Source organism: Clinocottus analis, unplaced genomic scaffold (genome assembly GCF_023055335.1).
Source record: "Clinocottus analis isolate CAN_PGR_092001 unplaced genomic scaffold, fCliAna1.0.p SCAF_27, whole genome shotgun sequence".
NCBI classification, from domain to species: Eukaryota; Metazoa; Chordata; class Actinopteri; order Perciformes; family Cottidae; genus Clinocottus; species Clinocottus analis.
The window spans coordinates 582,801-606,633 of NW_027176009.1; the positions used below are offsets into that span (position 1 = coordinate 582,801).

The 23,833-nt window shown below is 43.3% G+C and overlaps 1 protein-coding gene across 1 annotated transcript in view; it reads left to right on the forward strand.

The window, feature by feature from the left end:
- Window positions 1–23,833, forward strand: part of LOC137795180 (alpha-1,6-mannosylglycoprotein 6-beta-N-acetylglucosaminyltransferase B-like) — a 107,609-nt gene that overhangs the window by 33,783 nt on the left and 49,993 nt on the right. Inside the window, exons 3-7 of the mRNA XM_068592515.1 lie at window positions 4,684–4,834; window positions 13,635–13,744; window positions 16,867–16,943; window positions 17,316–17,495; window positions 20,544–20,708. Coding sequence (XP_068448616.1) covers window positions 4,684–4,834; window positions 13,635–13,744; window positions 16,867–16,943; window positions 17,316–17,495; window positions 20,544–20,708 — 683 coding nt within the window. The remainder of the gene's footprint in view (window positions 1–4,683; window positions 4,835–13,634; window positions 13,745–16,866; window positions 16,944–17,315; window positions 17,496–20,543; window positions 20,709–23,833) is intronic.

The window sequence follows — 23,833 nt, forward strand, 5'->3', positions numbered from 1 at the left end:
CGACCCACCGGTACTCTCTGACACGGCGATCCATCACAGGCAAAGGACATGACTCTGCCAGTCTGAGACGAATACATCTGCCGCTGAGGAGATAAGTCACTGAATTTAGGATTCGGCTGTTGGGGGAGATTGAGGCAGACAATGACCTTGCATCGGAGCCGTGAGGTACCGGAGCCCATTGGCTGTAATTACCTGTCAAGCAGCAGACATGGGGTTTGACAGAGTGGTCGGACAGCATAATCCAGGTGTTTGCAGTGTCAATATGGGCCCCGCCAAGGCTTCTGATGGGAGGCTCGAAGAATACACTCTGACCTGCGTGTCCCTTATGTCCCATGCCGTTTACGGCAATATGTGAACATTAAATGATAGCATCAAATAGAACTGGACGTGTAAACTTACATGTATACTGACATTAAAATCGACCCACAGTGTACACACTGAAATTAGATGTCCATTACCAAAAACACAGATTATTTAGCATTCCCTTCACTCTAAATCGACTTCCCTCCGTACACCTCATTTGGCTTGTTTACCTTCAGCCAGCACACATTTGCATATTAGTCTTTGCATTTCCTGCATTTGTGTTCACCTACTAATTTGATTTGCACGGTCATAACTCGTGTGTGTAGTGAGTATATGTATGTTGTGTGTGATGTCTTGAGCTATTTGGATCCTGAATTTCCCTTAGGGGATCAATAAAGTAATTGTCTATCCATCATGTAGCATTTTAAGTGCCTCTCAGCGGCTCTCAACATGGCTAGGTCTGCCTAGAACTGCTACGTCGTGGGGCGCGCTCACATGCAGTTGAAGGTATACGCAGCCAGCTCAGCTTTCATTAAATTCAGTTTCACATGTTGGGTTATTTCTGATGTGAAATAACCCAAACTGTTCTAATTTTAAAGACGGTTCAAGTGAGACCCCATCGCTGAAGATCGGATAAGAGCTGAGGAAATTGTGTTTGTTGGATTTAAGAGGAAACAAAGTGGTGATGTAACAGTCATGCATGTTATCAATGACGTTTTCTCTCCATTCTCGTGTCCACTTAATTTGGAATAAAAGGAGTCTCGATCAAAGGAAATTTGCTACTCGCCACTACCCCAGCCCCAATGTTGTGTCCACCAGCGATTGTTAAATCGTCCGATTCTCCTGTTGCTTATTTCTGCGAGCACTTCAAAAATGATGAATTAGATGTATGTAGGAGGGATTAGTTCTGCCAAGACATTAAGTCAGAAAGCTTTCCCTCTGTGTGTCTACCTTCCAGGCCCCCTCCCTCGTCCTTGGCCATTACGACTGAATTCACAGATACTCTGACCCTGACAGGGCCGGTGCCATTATCCTCACGAGGTCTTGTCGACCTTATTATCCAGTCAGAGCATATTTTACCACTCTCCCTTACTGTCTGCACATGTGTGTTCAGACTCACTTTTCATTTCTGGTGGTCAATGATGTATTCATCTCTCTCCAAACACACACACACACACACACCTATATGCACAGCCCGCCGCAGAGCGCAGCAGTGTGCTGGGTGAAAAGAAAAGAAAGATAATGGCCATGACAAAGACACGGACAGAAAGAGAGGCAAAAAGAAAAAAAAGCCTTGGCGTGATTAGTTCCTGGCTTTTTATAACTCATAGCTTGCTGAAAGTTCTATTCATATCAAAGGGTATCATAGGATATAAAGGTAAGCCTGTATTCAGGCCATCAGACTCCGGGTTGGTTGGGTGGTCTGGCCTGAACAAAAGCCGGTCTACCACAAGAAGACTGAATTCTGCGCTGGTCGTATAATGAACCGCCGTAGTCAGAGGAATCGAGAGATCAAGCGTTAAATATACGGGTTAAAGACCGAGGCAATCATACTGTTGACTTGTGGACTCCAAGATGAGGAATCATAGATGGGATCAAGTGAAGAAGAGCTGCTCTCATGAGTTTAAAGCAATATTTTGTTAGGGTTCGTCTGTCTCTTACTGTCTCTTACCCAAAATGGTCTTTTTTTTTTAAAATGGACTGTCTGTGTGTGTCACACACTGGATGTTTAATGTAGAGCTGGGATCGGACGTTGCTTTACATGCGTCTTCACCTCCCAAATGTTCAGCACAGCCCCAAAACTGCTCCATCACAGACATATGATTTACATTACAGTTTTTTTTCAAACGCTAACAAGCGCTTAGCTATACTTCAGATACTTTTTCTAAACTCTTAACACAGACTCACATCAACAAACCACAATTGGCCAAATGTATAATTTTCTTCTCAAAAACACATTTTTTTAAATATATACTAACACTTCATTTCAAAATAGGACACATATTTCTGTGCACACACTAACTTTACCAAAACACTGGAAATCTGACTCAAAATAAAATTATTTTGTCGAAGAATAACCCTTGTTTTCACTTTACAAGGTCCTAGCAGTCAATCACAGTACACCAGGTTTCAAAATACTGGCTATTGCTGACATTACAAAAACTGCACCGCACAGACTTTTATGTTTCAGTTTTACAGGTATTTGCATGCAAAACATGCAATCCACTGTTTTTACACTGAATGTCTTGGTTGGGAACTGTTCACATTTAAAAGCATTCCAGTAAAAAGCAAATCATTTTTTCCCTTTACTGTTTACTATAGGAGGTACAGTAAAAAATAATGTGCACAGTATGATAGAACAGAAAACGTTCCACATTATTGCTTACAGTGGACGAAATATTCATGAGACACACAAGAACATTATGAACAAAAACACAATGACAAAGAGCCTGGATAAAAAGGGGAGGGGAACTAAAAAAAAGCAACAAAAAAATAGATATGTCAAATCTCTGCAATCTCTGGGGTTAGGCCACATGTTTTCATCAACATTGCATCTGATATTATCCAAGGCGATGCACGTGGGGTGAAACCGCTTGGAATGTCGGCTCAACCCTTGTCAATCATCAACTGTGCAGCATCCATGGCTTCATGGAGGGACATCTGGTCATGTGGCTGATGGTCATAAACCTTCCACCTCCATGCAGAAAAGAACTCCTCTATGGGGTTGAGGAAAGGTGAATCGGGTGGAAGGAACCAGCACCAGTCTCGAGTGAACTTTGAACCATGTTGTTATTGCTCACGAATGATGGAAAGCCACATTGTCCCAGGTGATTACAAAGGTCCTCATGTGTTCACCCTCCTGATCCTGCTCTGGAACCAGGCGCCGGTGGAGATCATTGAGAAAGGGAAGGAGGCGCTCGGTGTTGTAGGGTCCAACTTGACATCTGTGAAGGAGTAATGCTGCATTTTCAATTGCTGCAGACATGGTAATGTTTGCCCCTCTCTGTCCAGGCACATCAACTGTGACCTTTATTCTTTAGCCTTTTGGCCAGATTGAATCCTGCCTCATCTATGTATATACATTTATGAGGGGCCTGGTTGGCTTCCAATTTCATAACTCTCTGAAACAAAGTTCATGTAAATCATGTCATTACTGTATACCATACTGTACTGAACCTGTTACTGTGTAGGTTACCGACTTGAAAAGTGCAAAGCTTATAGAACTGGACATTGAATTGAATATATTCTAAACCTGGACATATTGTCGTCATAGCTTCTTGAATCTGTCTCTGGACAATGTCCGTGTAATGGTTGTGAGGCTGATGCTATTAATATTGTCAAATATCTCATGGTCCTCCACAATTCTACTTTGAATTTCATGCAATTGTATTGCATTATTTGCAACAACCATTTTTACAATGGCAAGCTCTTGATCATGAGTGAGGAGCTTAGAGGGAGGAATGCATTGCATTCTTTAGAGGGACACAACATTCAACATATGCATTACTGTATGGTCTTATTGACATATCAAGTGAGAATAGAAACCATGTAAAATGCAATACTTATTATTATTCAATAGTTTGTTTATTAATCATTGAGATATATTGTTTTAGAACTAATATTATTGCAGAAGAGGTTTTTAGACTGTATCTAAGGTTTGGAATATTGTTTTTGTCCATTGTGGGATGTTGATTGTGAACATTGGTAAATAATACAAAAACAATCCAGAATTTTGTTGGGAGGTATAGCTTGTCTGTTAAGAAGAAAACGTAAGCATTGTGGAAATGTGTTCACTGACTGCATATTGTTTAAAACGACATGAAATGTGTGAATGGTATGGCCACAAAAGGCCATATGCTATGCTAATTGTGTTTAGAGTTTTGAAAATGTGACCACTGGTTAGACAAACGCTTGGTAGCGCCTGAAAAAAACTGTGATTACATTTTTTTTTTTTTTACAAAAATGGGATATTGACAAAAACTGATTCAATCCTGAGGGAAGTTTGAGTAATTACAATTTTTGAGGAACTGTCCATTTTTGTATTTGTAAAATGTCTTGAGCAAAGCGGAACACTGGTAGTCAACACAGAGGGAAGTTGGATTGTGAGTGTTTTCCCACAAATCTAGTTAAGACTTTCGCATTGTTTGGCACGAAACAGAAGGGAATTCTCCTTTGATCTGCGCTGCAGTGAAGTGCACAGAGACAGTTGTCCAAAACAAAAGCGCGGCCAAAAAAACAACGGCAGCATGGCGAGCCAGAAGCGCTGCGGGCCCCGTGATTAATGTGCATGCTGTTCTGCTAGTTTGGTGTGTGCTCCAGTGTCCGGCTTTTTCATTCTTCTCCCGTCCCTCCTCCTGTGTTTGTGTCCCCGTGCTGCAGTGCTGGGAGGCGTGGAGTCCCGTGGTGTGCTGAGGAAGATCAGTGACATGCTGGAGGTGATTCTAAAGAGGATGGACAGCCTGTCCAAACTCGACAACACCACCACCACCGACGCACGGCGCCTGGATGAGCTCAGCTCCGCCATCAACAGGTACGCCGACTTCTCGCTTCCCAGTTTGATGCTGCGTTTCGCTGGTTTTTGGTAATCAGCAACATTCTTCAATTAGCCTGATGTAAGAGGTTATAGTGAAACTCACCCCGAAATTAGATGAGGGAATCGATTAGCAATTTATTTTCAAAATAAGAGTTTCTCAACACTGTTTAACTGTTTTTTTTCCCCACAAAAATGCTATTAAATAGTGTATGAATTAGGAATTACTGTAAAAGTCGGGTTACAAGGCCCGACTACCTTCGATGGGTGTTCCTGCTGCCGCCGCTGCCACTGGTGCTAGCTCCCCGCTGCCACTGCTGCTGCTACTGCTGCTGCCACTGCTGCTGCTACTGCCCACGTCCCCACTGCCCAAGTCGGACGTCGAGCCGGGGCTGCTCCCGCTACCTTCGATGGTTGTCATGGAGCTATCAAGGAGCTAGCGGAGAGCTAGCAGCAGCGCTAGCAGCAGTGCTAACTGGCTGCAGCGCTAGCTGGCTACAGCGGGGAGCTCGCAAGGAAACCTACCGAAGGTAGTAGCGGCTTCTAACCCGACTTTTTTCGGTACAGAACATATTGACCAAATTTATGTTCACCATCGGTTGTGATAGTAAAATGAGGAGGCAGTATTTTACATAATTGACATTCAAATTTGTCTCCGTATGGCATATACAGGACTAACACATACACATCACATCATTTTCTTTTTCCACCTGAATGCTCTCATTTATGGATTTTTTTAGGCACTTCATTTGCAAAAGTGGAGTCTGTCATCAGTACTATCACACAGAACACAAATATTACACTGCGGGAAAAAATGTCTGACCTTTTTAACATCGTAGATAAAGGCATTGTCCAATCAAGTGGGACGAGAGGTGTTGAGACAGCAGCAACATGACAGGCAAATAATGTGGGTCTCACTCTCCTCTTGGAGAGATGTGAGTTTGCACTCGGACTTCATCTTCAGTCCCATAAAAAAAATAATAAATTATACTCACTTTCAGCAAAGCTGTAGACTGTAGTGCTAAATATATACACTCATCTGAGACAACATACATACCATGCCAGGAATAGTGTCGGCTTTGTCCTATGCCTTTAACAAAATGAGTATAATATAGACATAGAGATAAAGCTTTCCTGATTAGGAGTTCTTTGGTCAGCTTGGATGAATACAGGGAGCAGCTGGAGGCGCTTTGTAATATTACTTATTCTTTATTGCATGGAATACTATAATGCCACTGCCATATTTGATATATATATATATATATATATATATATATATATATATATATATATATATATATATATATATATATATATTTATATATATATATATATATATATATATATATATATATTTATATATATATATATATATATATATATATATTTATATATATATATATATATAAATATATATATATATATATATATATATATATATATATTCCTCATTGTCATTCATGCTGCACATCACCTCTTTATCTCTACTGTAGTCATGTCCTCTATCTCCTCTTTTCTTTTTACTTCGTTTATTGTATTTCGCTCTGATCTTCGCTCAATTTCTTTCCCCCTCTTACGGCCGCTTGTGGAAATTGCTGCCTATTACCTTAAAAATCGCTGCCGCAAACAGACGGGTCTTATATGACCTTGCCGTGACGATGTTTTATCAAACGGCTTCACTGATCGGCCCGGTCCTGTACCAAAACATCCAATTTGTCTTCTCCATCGAACATTCCCGCCGCTCTCCTTCCACTTTCTCCACTTTCATTTTCAAACAGACTGACTAAACTCGGCGCAGGTCAGGAGCGGTGATGTGATACACACCGACAGAAATCCCCCCCCACCCCCCTCACGTCTTCGAACGTTGTTAACTGATCCCGGATAAGCGCTCGGGTTCAGATCTGCGCGGCGGCGCTGGAGCGGAAGGATGGGACGATTAATACGGTCTGGCGTCGGTGTTAACTGCAATCAATGTCTCGTAATGGGCTGTTTAATGTGTTTGTGTGTGGGGAGTGGCGGGGGGGGGGGGGGGGGGTACTCTCAGGGCAAGACTGGGGAGAAGTGTCCTGCTAAAGGAGTCTACTGTCAGGGACTCCTTTAAGATGGAACATGGACGTGTTACTGTAGCAGAAATCAATTTCTAGTTATTGCCTTGAAGGAGACAGTCTGGGTGGATTGTGACTCCGGTCAGGGGGTAATAAGGGTCAAACACGAGCTGAAATCAATGTCGCGTCACTATCACATTTTAAATATGGATAATGATCTGTTTGCCCTTCGTGACTCTGCTGTCAACCTACAACATTGATAAACAACAGATAGACACAATCAGTCTCTTTGAATAAGTCGAAAAACTTAAAAAAGGAATCGACGATCACAATATTTACACCACGAGGTGCACAATATATACTGCGTGTTATTCTTCAACAAAACCACAAGTAGTGTTTTTGACATTATTGTCCAGAAAATACGTGGCGTGGAAATGGAAGTTACACGGGAAGCATCGTCTTGCCAGTGTGTCCGGCGACTTTTGGAGTTCATTTAGGATGTCAATTGACAAGAGTTTGTCGCCTTAACGAGTATAATTTTCATATTCAATGAATAGCTGTGCATGTTTTAATAGCAGCATTGGTCTTGCAGGGGTGAAATATAGCGTGAACGATCAAAATAGAATCCTATTAGGGTTTAGTTGGGGAGCCTGAGTGGCGCAGGGGGAGCTAGCAGAGACCAAGAGCTTAATCCCCAGCCACAGAGCCTCCAGCTTGGCTAAACGTCCCATTACACACAGCTAGCATTCAACCTATTGCCCACATTTGTAGCAGAGATTGCCTTAGTTACAATAGAGTTCATATGATTTTTTTTTTTTTTTACAAAATATCATTCCTTAGTTCATCTTTATTTGCCATGTACATTATTACAATATTTGGGAAACATTACATTTCCATGAGCTGCAACGTTCCTTTTTGCTGCAACTCTAAAAATAACTGAATAAAAATACAATAATAACCTGAAACGCCCACATTTAGCTTCACGTTGCTGGTTTTCACAACTGTTTTGCTTTGTGTACATTCTGAACCAGAGGAGTGATGAATTATTTCCTCCTCTGCTTTGACAAACGGCAACACGCGGCGACTCGTCTAGAAATTGCTGTTTGTACAAATTGATGCCAGCCATCAAAGTCCCCACAGAGACCAAACATCATTCAGCGAGCCGAGGCGAACTTCCTCCGAGCGCAGAGATGTATCACGTCGACGTCTGCTACAAGTTCGCGTTCCTTTGTTTCCTGCTCTGACGAGTTCTCCTTGAAAGTCGCTCCCTTCGATGGCGGCGCTCCATGAACAAAACCAAATCGTGAAAAATCTGAACAAAAGAAATGAAAATCAATTTTCTCTTTTCTCAGTACAGTGTTGTTGGATTTTTGCTGAATGGATCGTCGGAGCAAAGCAGCTGCAATAACTGGAGTAAAAGTTTGAATTGAGGCAGCCAAAATGAAAAGGTTATCGACTCAGCGAAAACCGGTGGCCACAAACAAACACGCCCACCCACACTCACACCTCTTGTACTGATAATGATCCTTTGATAGCTTGCTGCTGAAGAAAAAGAATAAAATGTGTTTAATGCATCTGTGTATGTGTGTGTGTGTGTGTGTGTGTGTGTGTCTTTGTGTGTGTCCATGTATTAGTTCACTCGAAGTAACACTTGTTAAAACCAGTCTGGGCGTGAGACCAAGGCACAGACCCCTGACTGAGGACATAGCCTGTAGGATTAATGGCCACACACACACACACACACACACACACACACACACACACACACACACAGGGACGACCAAAGTCTCTCTTCACTCCAACGATTTTCATTCCATCACTTGTTTCCCCTTTCTTTCTGTCCCTGTCTCTCTGTCACTCTGTCTCCCACTCTCCAAATTCTCTCTCTTTCTCTCTCTCTCTCTCTCTCTCTCCCTCCGTCCTTCCCTCCCTCCTTCCCTCCCTCCCTCCCTCCCTCCCTCCCGCTCTGCCATTTCTTTACTTACCTTACCATTCATCTTCCTCTTGCACTTTTCCAGGTAAACACCAGACACAGAGTGGAAGAGGGTGTGTGAGAAATATGAATGGCGTGGTAAAGTGTGATGTTGAAAAGGGCGAGCTTTATAAAAACATATCCCAAATCCAGGCCAGTCAGGCACGCTTTCACAGAAACACACACACACACACACACACACAGACAGACACACACACAGACACACACACACGCACACACATCGGGTGGGATACTCATCTCGGTTTGAGTTTGATTAGTGCTGACACACTCCCGTGTAGCGGCGAATGGGACTTGATGTCTGAGGCCCCGGCCTGTGATTCGCCCACGGGGCAGCCACTCGTTAGAGCAGAAAATGGAGGGAGGGAGGGCAGCCTGAAAAAAAGGGAAAGAGGCGGAAGACAAAGCAGGGGAGAGGATGCAGGGTTGTTTCGCTCCATTTTGCTGTGCGGCGGATGAGAGGGGAGATTGGTAAGTCTCCCCTGAGGCGTACGCTGTCTGAAGATCACTGCCCTGGCTTGGCTTTACCTATTCCTCCTCCCTAAGCACCCATCCAAAGCTCCCGCAGGAGCAACCTTTTATTCCAGGCGGCCTTCTTCTCCGCAGCAAGTCGCTGTCATGCAAAGCGAAGCAGAAGCTTAATGTGGAACTTTAGCCCTCGACGGAGTCCACCCGCTGAGACATGAACCACGCCCGCTCCGAGATGTCGACCCGGCCCTTGACAGACATGCCAGCGACAGTAGCTTGGAAGATAGCGATAAGGCATGAGGGCCCTGAATTTGATGATGTTATTAGACCACAAATGAGACTCAACAAAAGAGTTGCCCCTTCGCCTCGCTCCCCGAGGAAGAACCGTTACGGTTGTAGCATCTCGGCGGTTGTAGTGATTCAGCCACAGCGCCACCGTCTCCGGGGTGACCGGCTGCTCTCTTCCCGGCTGGAGTCTCCCTGCGGGGAGCAGAGACAACAGCGCTGCCGCCGGCCACCAGATGCGCCGTTCTGTTCACTTTCCGCAGCCGCTGTCCAATCAGCATGAAAGCACGGCGGAATTAGCACGCTAACGTTAGCTTGGGAACTCGCCAGCCACTGAATGAGAAGAATGACTTCATCTCCACTTTCTTGTCACTGACATTGAAGCATTCATTTCCAGTCCACAGGCTTTGCTGTCGACGCTGTAGAGAGAGAGAGAGAGAGATGTGGAGGATTAGAGGCCGTTAATAATATTTTATTTCATGACGTAGATTAGTCCCAAGCGGCCGACTCTATCTCAGAATTGGCCTTGAAGATTAGGGCTGATTGAAAGCAGCAGATGCCGTCGTGAGCCCTTTTCAACCGTAAAAATGCAGTATGCAATATGTATGCAGTATGCAATATGTTTAAGTTTGCAGTTACCCTTTAATTTCTGAAGACTGAGACGTCCCCCGTCTCATGAAATCACAGATTTGGGGGGGGGGTCTGTGTGTATTCATGCACGCGTGTTGGCATTTGTGGCACGTAAGCGGCGGAGTGTGATGTTTTAACACCACGCCACGGGGTGCAAAAAGTCAGGACGGTGGCAAAGAAATCCACAAACCGGCACGCCGACGCCTTGTCACATGCATCTCTTGCCCTAGACAGCTTTGGCTGATGGGATGCTGTCAGAACTGTCCTCTTTCCCGTAAGAGGATGAGCTCATCAGATCGAGAGGGAGGGAGCGAGGGAGAAAAAAGGAGAGCACAAGAACACATTTTTTTGTATCTTTAGAAATTCCCCCTGAAGTTATCATTGATTTTCTCTTACCGCCTCGCTCCCTTCATCAGTGTTGTGCTTCTGCCCGGCATCCGTCAGTGGATTTCCTCTCGTCGTCCCCGCTCCCCCTGTACTTTCCTCTCGTTTTGTCTCTCTATGCTCTTCCTCATTTCTGTTTTGTTCCCCTCATTTGTAAGAGAGCCAACTGTCGACATTCATCAAAAGGGAGGAAGCTTCATTGTAAGTAGCACGCGACTGGGGGCCATCAAATATGTATATCCTTGTATTCTTTGATCATAATCATCGTTTAATGTTTCAGTCGAGCTGTTTTGTTGGCTTCCACGCAAAGCCGCGGAGGACATTTTATTATTCCTGCTTTCTCAACACAAAGGTTCCCCCTCGCACTGCCGTACTCTTGCTATGTTTGCTGTGGACGGTTGATCTCCTCCTCTTTATTTTTCCGCCTGCTTTTATTCCAGTTTTGCTCCACTCTCGCGCTGCATCTGTCTCTCTTTCTCGTCCTTTTTGGATCTCAAAGTGCCGTCCTCTCTGTTCCTTCTCAGCTTTTCATACATTCCGCCGCCCTTCGTCTCTCCCTCGGAGGCTTCTCTTTGCGCTCATCTCTGGGGATAAGTTCACACTGTAGCAGATGTTGGAGGTGAGACTAGAAGGTCACGTTTCATGGAGGCCAAATTGCAAAGTGACAGTGCCCCCCCCCCCCCACACACACACACGCACAAAAAAAACAGTACAAATTACAGGGGTTACTCATTTTACTGAGCAAAGACTTTGTCCTTCAGGCTAAACACATTGCAACTTTTAGCTACCACAGTAGTAATTCTCTACATCTGGGAACTTCTGTGAAATGCTCCATGTAATAATGATTTTAATATCCTTTTATGGCCTAATGTAATGCTGGCTCTCATTATAAGACACTATAAGGTAATAACTTTCACTAACGCGTATGCTGTATTTGCTCCCCTCCCACGTAATAGGGGAAGTGAAATTATAATTAGTTCTGTCAGATGCTTTTATTGAGATAACTCTGTTTCAGCGTGCTTTCACGCTGGGCCTGTTTGGAGAGGTTTATTCACGCTGTGGAGATGTGGCTCTTGGTGTCATTCAAACAGGTAAGAGGAACCACACCAACAAAAATATAAAAGCGTTAATTAAAAAAGTTGTTCTTCCAACAACTGAGGTGCCGACTGCAAAAACAATGAAATGAAGTGAAAAAATTACGAGAAAACATTCCGACATAGTGACAGTTGAGAGGTGGAATTGAATCGCATGATGATGATGATTAATTGCGTTATGCGCCAAATTCAATAATGAAGTATTTATTTTAAAATAATGTTATCAGAACAATATATCAGGCACTCTGGAGCAACAACAAGTTAACATACATACATATATAGTTTATAAATCTTTTTTATTAATATTTTTCTGAACAGGTAGTGTTCAGTAGTAGGGGTGCTTGTGAGGGACAAACCACTCCTTCTTTGGTCCATGTTCAGTCTGTTGCTTACCTTAAAGATGTTAAAGACCAGCAATTGATTCACTTTATACAAAAGCAATAAGCGCTTTTCATGTTTTCAGTTCAGTTTTTCTTCCTCAGTGAGAAAAGTCCAGTCTGTGTTGTCTTGAACAAGTGCACTGACGTCTGGTTAAATAAGGTGAAAATGTGAAGGACAGCTGACAGGAATCAGCGGCGGCTTTGCGCATGCGCGATTAATGTTCAATCCGGGGACGCGCAGCCTGCAGCGCGAACCTGCCGCTGGGCTCAACTCAGCAAATCGTCCGGCGAGGCTACGGAAGCGGGAGCGAGCACCGCCAAAAGTACTCACGGTTGAACTCTTTACATCCATGATCCCCTAATGTGTGACGTGCAGGCTGGCATACAGATAATGTAATGTATAAGTCTCTATAAAAATGTATTTTATGCAACAGCAATACAACAATAATATGTCAAAACTTCACATTTCCTCACATTATTTTGTTTTGGAGACAGTCGTTGCACCCGAAATATAACGACTTCTTTGTTGCAGTGAACACATTAAACTGGCAAACACACTTAGCAGTGCTTACAAGTGATTCCTTCAAACCTGTTAATGGAGCATGGAGTCTGCCTGTGACTTTGATGGCTGCCTCTTCCTTTTTTTCTTTTTTTGTTTGCACTTTGTGAAGCAGCAAACATTCCCTTGGCGCCATGACTTTTTTTTTTTCATTTTCCATGCATCTGCTGTTGGCATTTAGTAAGTTAAGCCTTATATTCCATCCTCACTCACACACACACACACACACACAATCAATAATTCTGATCATCATCACTGATGATTTGTTATTATGCTGTGTTTCATCTTCTGACTTTAATGAGAGTTAATACCATCTGCTGATGAGACAATACAGAGAAACAGGAAGGCATATTCTCTCTCTATCACACACACACATACACACACACACACACAGACACACACACACACACATTCAATGCACAATGAAATCAAGTCATTTAAATGGACGTAATGGGCACAGCCGTATGAGCATGTGTGGATACGCAGCCTTGGCTTCGTGTGATGTGCAATCATACAGTCAGATGCTTCGGAAATATGCAGAACTACAATAAGCACACACGCGGACACAAACACATACAACCAACACACACACGCATACATTTCCCACCCATCTCATTATGTATACGGGAGGTCTCTCGCTCTGCAGAGGAAGTGGTATTAACAGCGCAGGTCTTTTTCTATTTCACGCTCCAACCAAGTGTCTAACAATTTGCATCTCCCACTAACACTTCTACATCTGTTGGGATGTAAAAGGGAAGGTAGGGGAAGCAGAGAAGGGAGAGGCAAAGGGAGGGCAGAGGGAGATATATGTGAGATGGGAAAAATAAAAAATAGGGACAACAATGAGACACAACCGAGAGGGACCCTCACAAAACAGTATGAGAGTCCCTCTTATTTCCACTCGCCTTTATCGCCCATTCACTCTGCAGTCGTGTGTTGTTGTGTGTGTGTGTGTGTGTGCGCAGGTTTCAACCAGCCGGCCTGGTGGAGAGGATCCAAGCTATCGCTCAGAATGTCTCCAACATGGCCACCAGGGTGGAGCAGATACTGCAAAACAGCATGTTGCAAGGAAGAGGTACAGTACCAATGATCATCATCGTCATCATCAAAATTATTATCATTATGATCATCATTATCATGATTATCATCATCGTCAACATTATCATCGGTGCAACATTGTTTTACTTTACATTATGTACACATGAGACATGATTTAGGAAGCATATTGCTAGAAAAAAGAAGGGAGTGCCATGACTGCGTTACTTAAACTGTGTAATATAGACGTAGAGCACTCTGGGGTTATAGAGACCACATTTGGCTGTAGATCAGCACTAAGCACATTAAAAGTACGACCCAATAAAAAACGACCAAGTCAACACATGGCAGGCACCCAATATTATTCACAGCCTCAACAGTATGCTTTTAGAGTTAAACAGTTCTACACAGCACCAACCTCAATTAATACACAAGTACACAAATATGGAATAAAAAAAGTCTTTTTGAACTAGTGTTTGAGAGGAGGGTACAACTAGGACGATACAGGACATTGGCAACGCTGTATGTAAACTTAACAACATCCCTTCAAAGGAAAACCAAAGTTACATTGAGTGTTAGTCTTAAGTATTGTTGCAACTCGAAGCGCAGCTGGACTCACACACAGCTGTTAGCTTGTGTTGGAGCTAAACTGAAATTGTTGCTGTTAATGACAACAGAACAGAAGACATTATAAAATAGATAGACAAACGGGCACACACGTGCGGAGCAAGAGAGACAAACACGCAGGTAAAATGTCTAGCTAGCTAATAGCTAAGAACCGCCCAGTTGCGTCCATCGTTCCCGCTAACCGCTGTGTAGCATAAGAAGGAGCCTATTCTCTTTTCCAGGACTTGAAATTAAGCTATCAGCACATTACACAATCTTGTTAGTGTTAATGTCTAATTATCTGGTGAAGGTAATGTGCTTTTCTTAGCTGTGATAAGAGCATGTGGATGAAGCATTAGGTTGTATTAGTTTTTAAAATCTAATTTCATTTAGCGACTTGCTCGTTTGCTAGCTGGCCTGCTAATTTCACCATGTGTTCATGCTACAGTCAAAATGCACTACAGGGACTGCTGGACTTTGCTTATGTAACATTAGCTGGACTTTACTGTATAGTTAAATTACATTTTGTGATAGGAGGCCTATTTATAACAGAGTATTTTTGAAAGCGGATTAATCAGCGGAATGATGTTTCTAATTTTTGAAACTCATTCAGCATGTAAAAATTTCAAAATTCACACAAAGGATATTTAATGTCAGATTTTAAAATGTTAAAAATTCAAAATTTAAAAACCCATTGACTTTGAGACAAAGGAACCGGATGTGCACAATAATCATTGCTGAGATTTGGGACGCATTCCTGCACCTTAAGCTGCAAAAGATGGTTTGGGGGTTTAGTTACTTTTTCAGGTTTTCAAGAACATCAACCCAAAACCGGTTCCTTCATCTTTTGCAGCACTAGTCTGTTTTACATTTGGGACACAGGTCATCTCCGTATATCTCATCATTGCTTTATTGCTTCCATCCAACCCTGTTGTTTTCTTTTGTCTTGCTCTTGCAGCATTTTTAATCAAAAACCTAAGAACTAACAAATAATGCAACCCACATTATGATCATTCTCTTCTTCCTCATTTTTTCTCTGGGGGTGGGGGGATGGAGGGGCGATTGCCCAACTCTTTACATGAGAATAAATGAGCATTACATCTTCTTTTGTTTTACCCCCACTGCATCTGCACGGACGACGGCACACGGCAAAATGAAAACACTGCTGCTTTCTCTAATCACAGATGAATTGAAACACTGCCGGCAGATTTTATTATCATACGGCTCAGTGGCGGTTTATTTATCTCGTGGTCAGGCATGTGAGAGAGAGAGAGAGAGAGAGAGAGAGAGAGAGAGAGACAGAGAGAGAGAGAGAGAGAGAGAGAGGGAGAGAGAGAGAGAGAGAGAGAGAGAGAGAGAGGACTTGATTAGAATATCCTTTCCCTCAAGGCTTTTATTTTCTGTCTTGCAGGGACAGCAGTCAAGTTTTTATCTAGTTAGTTGACCACGTCCCCAATTGTTCCGACCGCGGTTGCTATTGTAATCATATTTGAGAGCAGTGTGTGTCTCAGTGTGTGTGTTTTGTTTGCAGTCTATTGGAGAGAACCCCCGGGGAAGACTTATGTGGAGAAATGTCTCTTTTTCATTAGGCAAATGGAAACGAACAGAACCGATGAGAGAAGGCAAATGTGTTGGCTCAGAGAGAGGAAAAAGAAAAGGTGGGGATTGAATACTGAAAAACAATGAGAAATTGAACCCTGGATTTGTTTTCTACTTGAACGACATCATTTCAGTCCTTTTGCTCTCTCTCTCTCTCTCTCTCTCTCTCTCTCTCTGTCACTCTTTTGCCCCTTATTCTCCTCACATCAGCAGCAGAGGAGCAGTTAACTAAGTCAGTGGAGCAATTAATGCAGTGAGTGTAGCCTAAGTGAGCAGACGGATTTGCAAGCGTAACCCTAGGATGGTTGGCAGCAGCGGGAGACGGGCGTGTGCGTGTCAGGCCCGGTGAATAGTGTGCACTGCAGTAGAGCACGATATGAATGCAATGTTGCGAAGAGGAACCCGCGGGGATTTATGGGCACCGACGGCGCATATGGCATATGCTGGAAGCGATGATGTTAATGATGATGGAGGAAGCGAGTATCGCCATAAAAACGTTCACGGACGAGTGCAACAAAGCCGTTAATGGGAGAGACACTGTAACCTGGCGGTTCTGAGGGGTTGAGCCCGGGGGTCAGACAAGTTCATGTCTGCAATCACTTTGTGAAAATTATTTGATAAGAGAAGTAACACGTGCATTTTTATTTATTTATTAAGAGGCTTTGACGCGCACCATATGCTGCTAAATGACCTGATGGATGATTTTACAGAATTATCTCGCTGTTGAAAAGTTATTTTCACAATAAAAATCATATTAAGAGCCGACTGACTTAAGAGAGCTAATGAAGCAGTGATCGTGGGTGAATAAAAAAATCTCACTCACAGGAGTTATGTATTGATTTATCATTTAGCTCGGTACTTAAAAAACGGGGGTGGATCTCGGTGCGTTAAGCCAACAAAAGCTCACGTGCGTGTTTTATAACCAATGTTTAACTTTCCCTCACGGTGTCTTCTCAGTGGTGAGAGATGGGACGTCAAGCCAGTGTGAAGTACCACGAGACCCCCGCTTTCCTGAGTGCCCTGGAAAAGTAGATGTGAGTGTCCCATCAGTAATGTTCTGTTGTTGTGGTACAGCAGGCGTGACTAACAGGGATGTGACAACCAAAATAGAGTTTTAAAACATTATATGAACGTTATACCTTTTTACATCTGAGCTGCTATTAGAAAATAACTATATCACTTTTGGTCGGAGACAAACTGAGACACACTGTGCAAAGTTTTCGATATTTACAGCACAAAAATCCTTGTAAATGTAATATAATTACATAGTTTTACATTTTCCTTGCTGCCCGGTAACTCCTCCCTGCACAGCCCTGGGGATTTGAAACCACTGTGAAAGAAACTAGTTCATAATCCCTTTATATGATTGTGTTGGTACTTCATGTGCTTTCTTTGTATACATCCAGTGGATGCGTGCACGTTGGACATCGGACCCCTGCTACGCCTTCTACGGCGTCGACGGTTCGGACTGCTCTTTCCTCGTCTACCTGAGCGAGGTGGAGTGGTTCTGCCCCCCGCTGCTCTGGAGGAACCAGAGCAGCCCCCCCACCCAGTATGTACCACAGCCCAAGGCCCCCAAGAGACAGGTGAGAGGAACAAATCTGTCAGGCAAACAACACACATGTCTACTGGGGAACACACATGCACAGCTCGGGATTGCTCTCTTGCAGTGTTTCGCACTGTTAGAGCCGCGAGCGGGCAGGCAATCCGGGCCGTGTGGGTTGTTTCGAACAACACTAATTTACTGTGAGCAGAACCATGCAAGTCGTCAATTGTCTAGAGCTCGGCACAAAAAAGGATCAAATGCAATAGCGATGGGTAAAGGCCATCAGTTGACAGTGAAATACACAAGTGACTTTGCTTGGCTCACCACCTCAACGAAGAAACTGACAATACCGCCTACACGCAGTGTGAAAAGCAGCAACTACATACAAAGGCCACTCCATAAACAACGCCTACCACAGCAATGTTTTGAACACAAGTTAATCATTTAAACATACTCAGCGGTCGCATCTTTCAGAGGAAATCATCAGACTGCGTACAGTCAGTTGCCAAGCATAGGACCTGCTCCTCAGTTGAACAGAATATTGGTCACCCTTCACCTCCGTTTGCTTTAAAATGCCACATGAAAATAAACTAACTAGCTTTGACTTTCAGTTAACCAAAGATGTGGAAATACTACTGTCGTACAAATTAATGGAGAATAAAGAAGGAGCAGGATCCTTTAGAACTTCAGATAACACTGTGAGTTTAGAAATGAGGGCTAAATAATGCAGCGGATTAGCAGCAGTAGCCTTTGTTGTATTTCACCCTGTTCATATTTTTCTCATTTAGCTGTCCGCTATTAAAGAAAGAACGTAACCACTGTCCCAATTTGGCCACTGGTGATAAGTTGCAGATGCTGCTTTGACTGCAGAATGTTTTCCAGTGCATTATGGGTAAAATACAGGTCTTTAATTGTCGGCCAACCAAAATATATGTGTAGTGTGAAGTAAAAGAAACAATAATGAAATGAATAAAACATGTTACTATCATGTAGAATTTTGCTCTTCTTAGAAACCATGTTATGTTATGCTTTTCTGTGAATTTGGCGCCTAAATAAACATCTAGTGACCTTGTTTTGATTATTTTTTTCTCCCTGTAAAGTCGAGGGAGTAGAAAACAGAGTGAGGAAGAAGAAGAGACTTTGGCGAGGCATTGCTATTTTTATTTAGCTGCTGGAAATAAAAAATACGACAATGTTGTGTTGTAATTATTTACTGTTTTTACCAAATGAAAAAGGCCATGAGAAACTATTTGTCTTACTCTATCATTAGTCCCAAAGTGTCGGCCTTCTTTTTAATGCCTTCTTCTTTAATTCTTTAGATGTGATAACAAGAAAGACAGAAAATTACAAATGAAAAGAGTGAATAATGGTGGTCGTTAAGTTATCATTCACATGTGCACAATGCCAATCAAAAGAGGGAGAATAGCACTGTGAACTGTCCTTTTGTGTAAAAGATTTCGGTAATAGGAGCAGTCTGCCCACATGCCTACATAAAGGTTAACCTTCATCTGACCCTCTTTGCTGTCTACTAATTATAAAAGGCCTGATCCTCCTCATCATTTTTCCTCCACCCTCTAATTTCCTCAACATTGGCTTTGAAATTGTGGCATACTTCTTGAATTCAAGTACGTGCGAAATAGGATTGTTTTTCAGTCCATACCGGTTACCGAAAAGGGATGAGATAACTGATCATTTCATGTTTGCGCATTTTAAAAGAAACTTTATAACCTTTTGAGATACTCTTGACAAAAACATCCTCACACATAATCTAGTAATAGCTTCCACTGTCATAATTTGAGCAGTAAAACCTTGATTTCCTTAACGTTGTTCCTCACCAGAAGTGCAGGTGAAGATGTCCTCGGGGCCTTCACAGTGATAATGAAGGTCTTTGAATTTGGATGTTCGTTTCAGTGGCGTGCTCAGTCCCTCAGAGTTTACTTCCCTTTTTGCACTTTATTTTTGGCAACTGAATTTTTCAGGAGGTTTAGCAAAATGTCACTGTAAATGAAGACTGATATCTCCATCTTACCCCCTGTGACCCGAATTACTGAACACCGGATCACAGTCTTCCTCTATCTCGCACACAAACAGGGAAGAGCCAAGGTTGTTCTCGGAGGAGAAAATATATAGTGGTGAGAGCATTAGTTACAAAATGCACGCTGCTTCTTTGACGGGGGAAACTAAAGCCAGCCTGTGAATACTGTAACAAATGGCTAAGTGAACGCGGTCCTCTGAAGACTCTGTCATACTTCTAATACTGCTCAAATATTAACGTTGACAGGGAAAATACTGCACTGTGTTGCAACATGGTTCGTTCTTTGAAAAATAAAATCCATCAGTAAGTGTTTCGCCTGCATTTGCAGAGAATGGAGAATTCCCATCGCACCGGTTGCATCCACTGGTGTTCCTAAAGCAGCGAATGACGCGCTCTTCTTTCACATCTTTTCTTTTCTTTGACTTGCTTTCTGGTGTGTGTTTAGGAGCTAGGGTGGATAATGTATTTTGGAAACCTTTTTGTTATATTTGTTGAAATTCTCTTTACATTACGGCAGCGATGAATAAATCATCGCTTTGGGGGGAGGCATGAAACGAGCTGCTGCCAGCCGGCCGACTTTTACGCTACATTTAGCAACCTTCGGAGCTAATTCTGCTAGCTACTTATATTGGGAAAAAGCTTTTGAATTTTGGTTGGATAATGGTTTCTCCAATGTTACCTTTACCCAAGCTCGTCAATAAAAGACAAAAACTCAACAACCAATTAAATTCTGTTCTGAGGTTGAACGTTGCCAAGAAATCACAAGGTAACCCATCCAGCAGTATCGAAAATGTCAACCTGTAGTTAGCGCTAGAGGAAAAGTCAGGGGGTCATCAAAGTCCGTAGGATGAATCCACTGGGTACCATTGATATCCTCATTCACTGCCATACGTAGAGATGGGCCGCTAGCTAAAAGCTTGAGATTAACACACACATTGCTGGTGCAAAATTTAACATGACTGTGGAACTTCTTCCGCCTGATTACTACATTTTTACGATTTCTCATCACTTCTTTCAATCCCTCCTTTTACTTCCATTCCATTTCCTTCCCAGGCTGCCTTCCGCACTGACCTCTCGGTGCTGCTGGACCAAGTCGGGGCGGGAAAGGAGTCCCTCAGCTTCATGAAGCGCCGAATCCGCCGCCTGGCGCAGCAGTGGGCGACGGCCGCCAACCGCCTGGATGCCACGCTGGAGCAACGCTGGAGGGACCAGAAGAAGGTGAGCGAAGGAGGGGCGAAAACATGCGACAAGTGTCATGCCCTAATGCAAAGTGCAGCTGAGAGTGGTCGTCTATTTTAATAAAGAACTATAGCAAGACGAGCACAGTCAAGTACAGTGGCAGTACAAGACTCAAAGTGATCGACACATGTCAAACAGTTAAATGGAGGATTCAAGGTTAGATAAAAGCATTTTAAATTCAAAGATCGAAACACTGTTTTCCACCAAAGTAGATTGGCTTAAAAAGCCTTTATCAGGTATATAAAACGCTAGGAACTGGTGTCTTCATGTTACCGTTCATAGATCTCAGAGCTCTCAAAGCTGCATACTTTAAAATATAAATTCATCACGTTATTGTTATCATACCGTGAGATTGTTGAAACCGTATTTTGGTTGTCGCCGACGCTGCGCAGCTTGGCCTTCCTCCTGTTAGGAGCCACGCGTGCCAAGAGCTCGGTGTGGAAGAAAGGAAAGTAGAGATGCAGGAATAGATGAGAGGGCGAGAGAGAGAGAGATCAAGAGGGAGAGAAGGTTTAAAAGGTGAGAAATTATGATCACGGACTATCGGGATTATGATTAAATGCAAAGTGTGCGCCCGAGCCGGAACGAGAAGAATAAGATGAGAAGGGATGGACACGAGGTGGATAAATGGTAGTGGGGAAGGTATTTTAGAAACGACTGACGGAGGCAGGTGTTGGGTTTTTTCATTAAAAGAAGTTAGTTAAAGATATAAAAATAAAGGGGAAGTTTCAGGTCTTCTCTAAATGTCAACGAAAGCTTTATGCAATAAAACCTTTGGAAGGCTTTCCGCAAAGTATTTCAATGTAATCTTTCACGACACGAGCCTCCCGACCTATCACACGTCTCACCTTGCTGTGAGTCGGCTCTTAATCTCTTAGTTAAGGAAATACTGATGAATGAATGAGTTAATGTAAGGGGACAGATTGAGCTACACATCTTGCTCCCTCTCCCCATAATGTGTCTTCTTTGCCCCCGTTACTCTCTAAAACAAGTTAACACGGGTGAAAATAGTCCTCCGTATCGGAGATGGATGTGCAGTGCGTGGGAATTGTTATCCTCCATCGTGGCTGCTGTAACAGTCTATACAGCTTCACAACGTGCCGCAGCTATCTGAACAGCAGATGTCCTGGTGTTTGTAAGAGTTATTCGACTTCCCTGTCAAAAGCAGTTCATCACAATGATTAGAAATGGGAGGAAGAAAGTTTGTGTATGTGTGTGTGTGTGTGTGCATGAGTGATAATTGGATATCGTTGCAGTAAAAGCCAAGGACAGAATCTCATACATTTTATTTGAAAATTAAATCTGTAGCAGTCACCATTTTCAAACTATTTCCTTCCTCCCACGTGGGAAAATTCATGTTCACTTTGAAGGAAAAAGAAAGCGCTCACTTTCAAACTGAAGAAGGAGAACACTGTTTGATTTTAATTAACTCTGACCTCGGTACAATTGTGTGGTGCGAATTGGCTGCGGCCGTGCACTCGCCGAACCTTTGTCTTTGACAAAATCTCTCGCTTCCAGTGGCAACTTCAGCATTCTGCTTGAGTGTGCAGTCTTTACAATTCCAACGGGGTTTCTGTTGGTTCAGTTCTGTTTCCTTGTTTGGCTTTCTCTTTGATTGTGAGCGGAGTGGATGTTTACTCAGAGAAAGAATAAATTAGCAGAGCAGAGAGGCAAGCGTGCTGGGAGAAAAGGATGGAGAGAGAGGGAGGGAAAGAGAGAGCGAGAGAGAGAGAGAGAGAGAGAGAGAGAGAGAGAGAGAGCGCAGGAAGGTTCTTTTGAACTCTGTGGCAGACGCAAGGACAGGAGACAAGGAAAGGTTTGTGTGTGTGTGTGTGTGCTTGTGTGCACGATAGCGACTGTAAAAAAAACTTTGAGAAATGTAATTCTGAAGTTAAGTTGAGAGGTAGACATTTGAGGGATTTGATATGTGGGATGCTACGCTGAATGAAGCAAAAGCCTGCCTGAAATATTCTCGGAACTCTCTTATTTTCTTATTAATCTGCCCATTTCCATGGTTCATCGTGGCACTCAGAACGAATATAATCAACCTTTTGTTGCACTTCACTTTCAAAACAGGTGCCGTTATCAAACTCAATCCAACGCCCGGGTCAACCCATTCAGCTGTTTCAACGTGGCTGATGGAATCATTTGTGTGGAGCAGAATTGTTGGCTTTTTTCTTCTTCCCGGAGACATCATAGCGGACATATTCAGCTCAGCCACCTTCTCGGAGGAGAGGCTTTTAAGAGACGGATTCAAGGACGCTGACCTTATCCCGTTGCGGCGCAGTCACCGCCTGTCTGGAGTCGGCCTAAGTGTCTCAGAAAGCGGCTTTGTGTGCACCTGCGCGCACATTTAGTGTGTTTGTCAGCACATGCCAAACTGTTCATTTCCTTTCTCCCCGTGTCGGTTCTCTTGAGAGTTAATTGACCTCCGACTGATGAAGTACAGACAGAATAGAAGACTAATGGCATATGGAAGTGGGGAGCAGGAGGGGGGGGTAAGAAAAAAAGAAAAGTCAAGGATGGGAGACGTGAGGAGGAATAAAAAAAAAGGGAAAGCAAGTCTGTAGAGTGTTAAAACAGAGGGTGAGGGAGAAGGTGAAATTAAGGGTAGGGTAGCGATGGTTGGCAGCGCCAGCTTGCGTTGCCACCCCGTGGCCTTCCATCGGACAGGTGCGACCTTCATAAGGGCCACAGTGCACGAGTGAACTGGTCACACACACACACACACTGACACAATAACACACATGCCTTGATGCCATGTCTTGCGCTAACAGATGCTGAGACAAGCATTAGCATTCCTCTGTCGTTAGCCACTTAGTGATGAGCGGGGGAAGAGCAAGTGGGACCACATACGTGAAAGCCACTTATGCTCTCCGGCCTTAATATCAAGGACTTTCCGAAGATTTGACATATTACATGAAAATGTCTGATTTGGTATGTGACTGTGCATTAAAAAACAAAAAACACACATCCAGAAAAGCGACGATGTCGCGAAAAGACCTTGATCTGTGGCTTTTTGCGAGCGGGGCGGCGCATGAACACGCGGGCCGGCAGATGAGGCGTCGTGAAGGTGAGCGAGAGAGTTGCGCATGAGAGTGTTG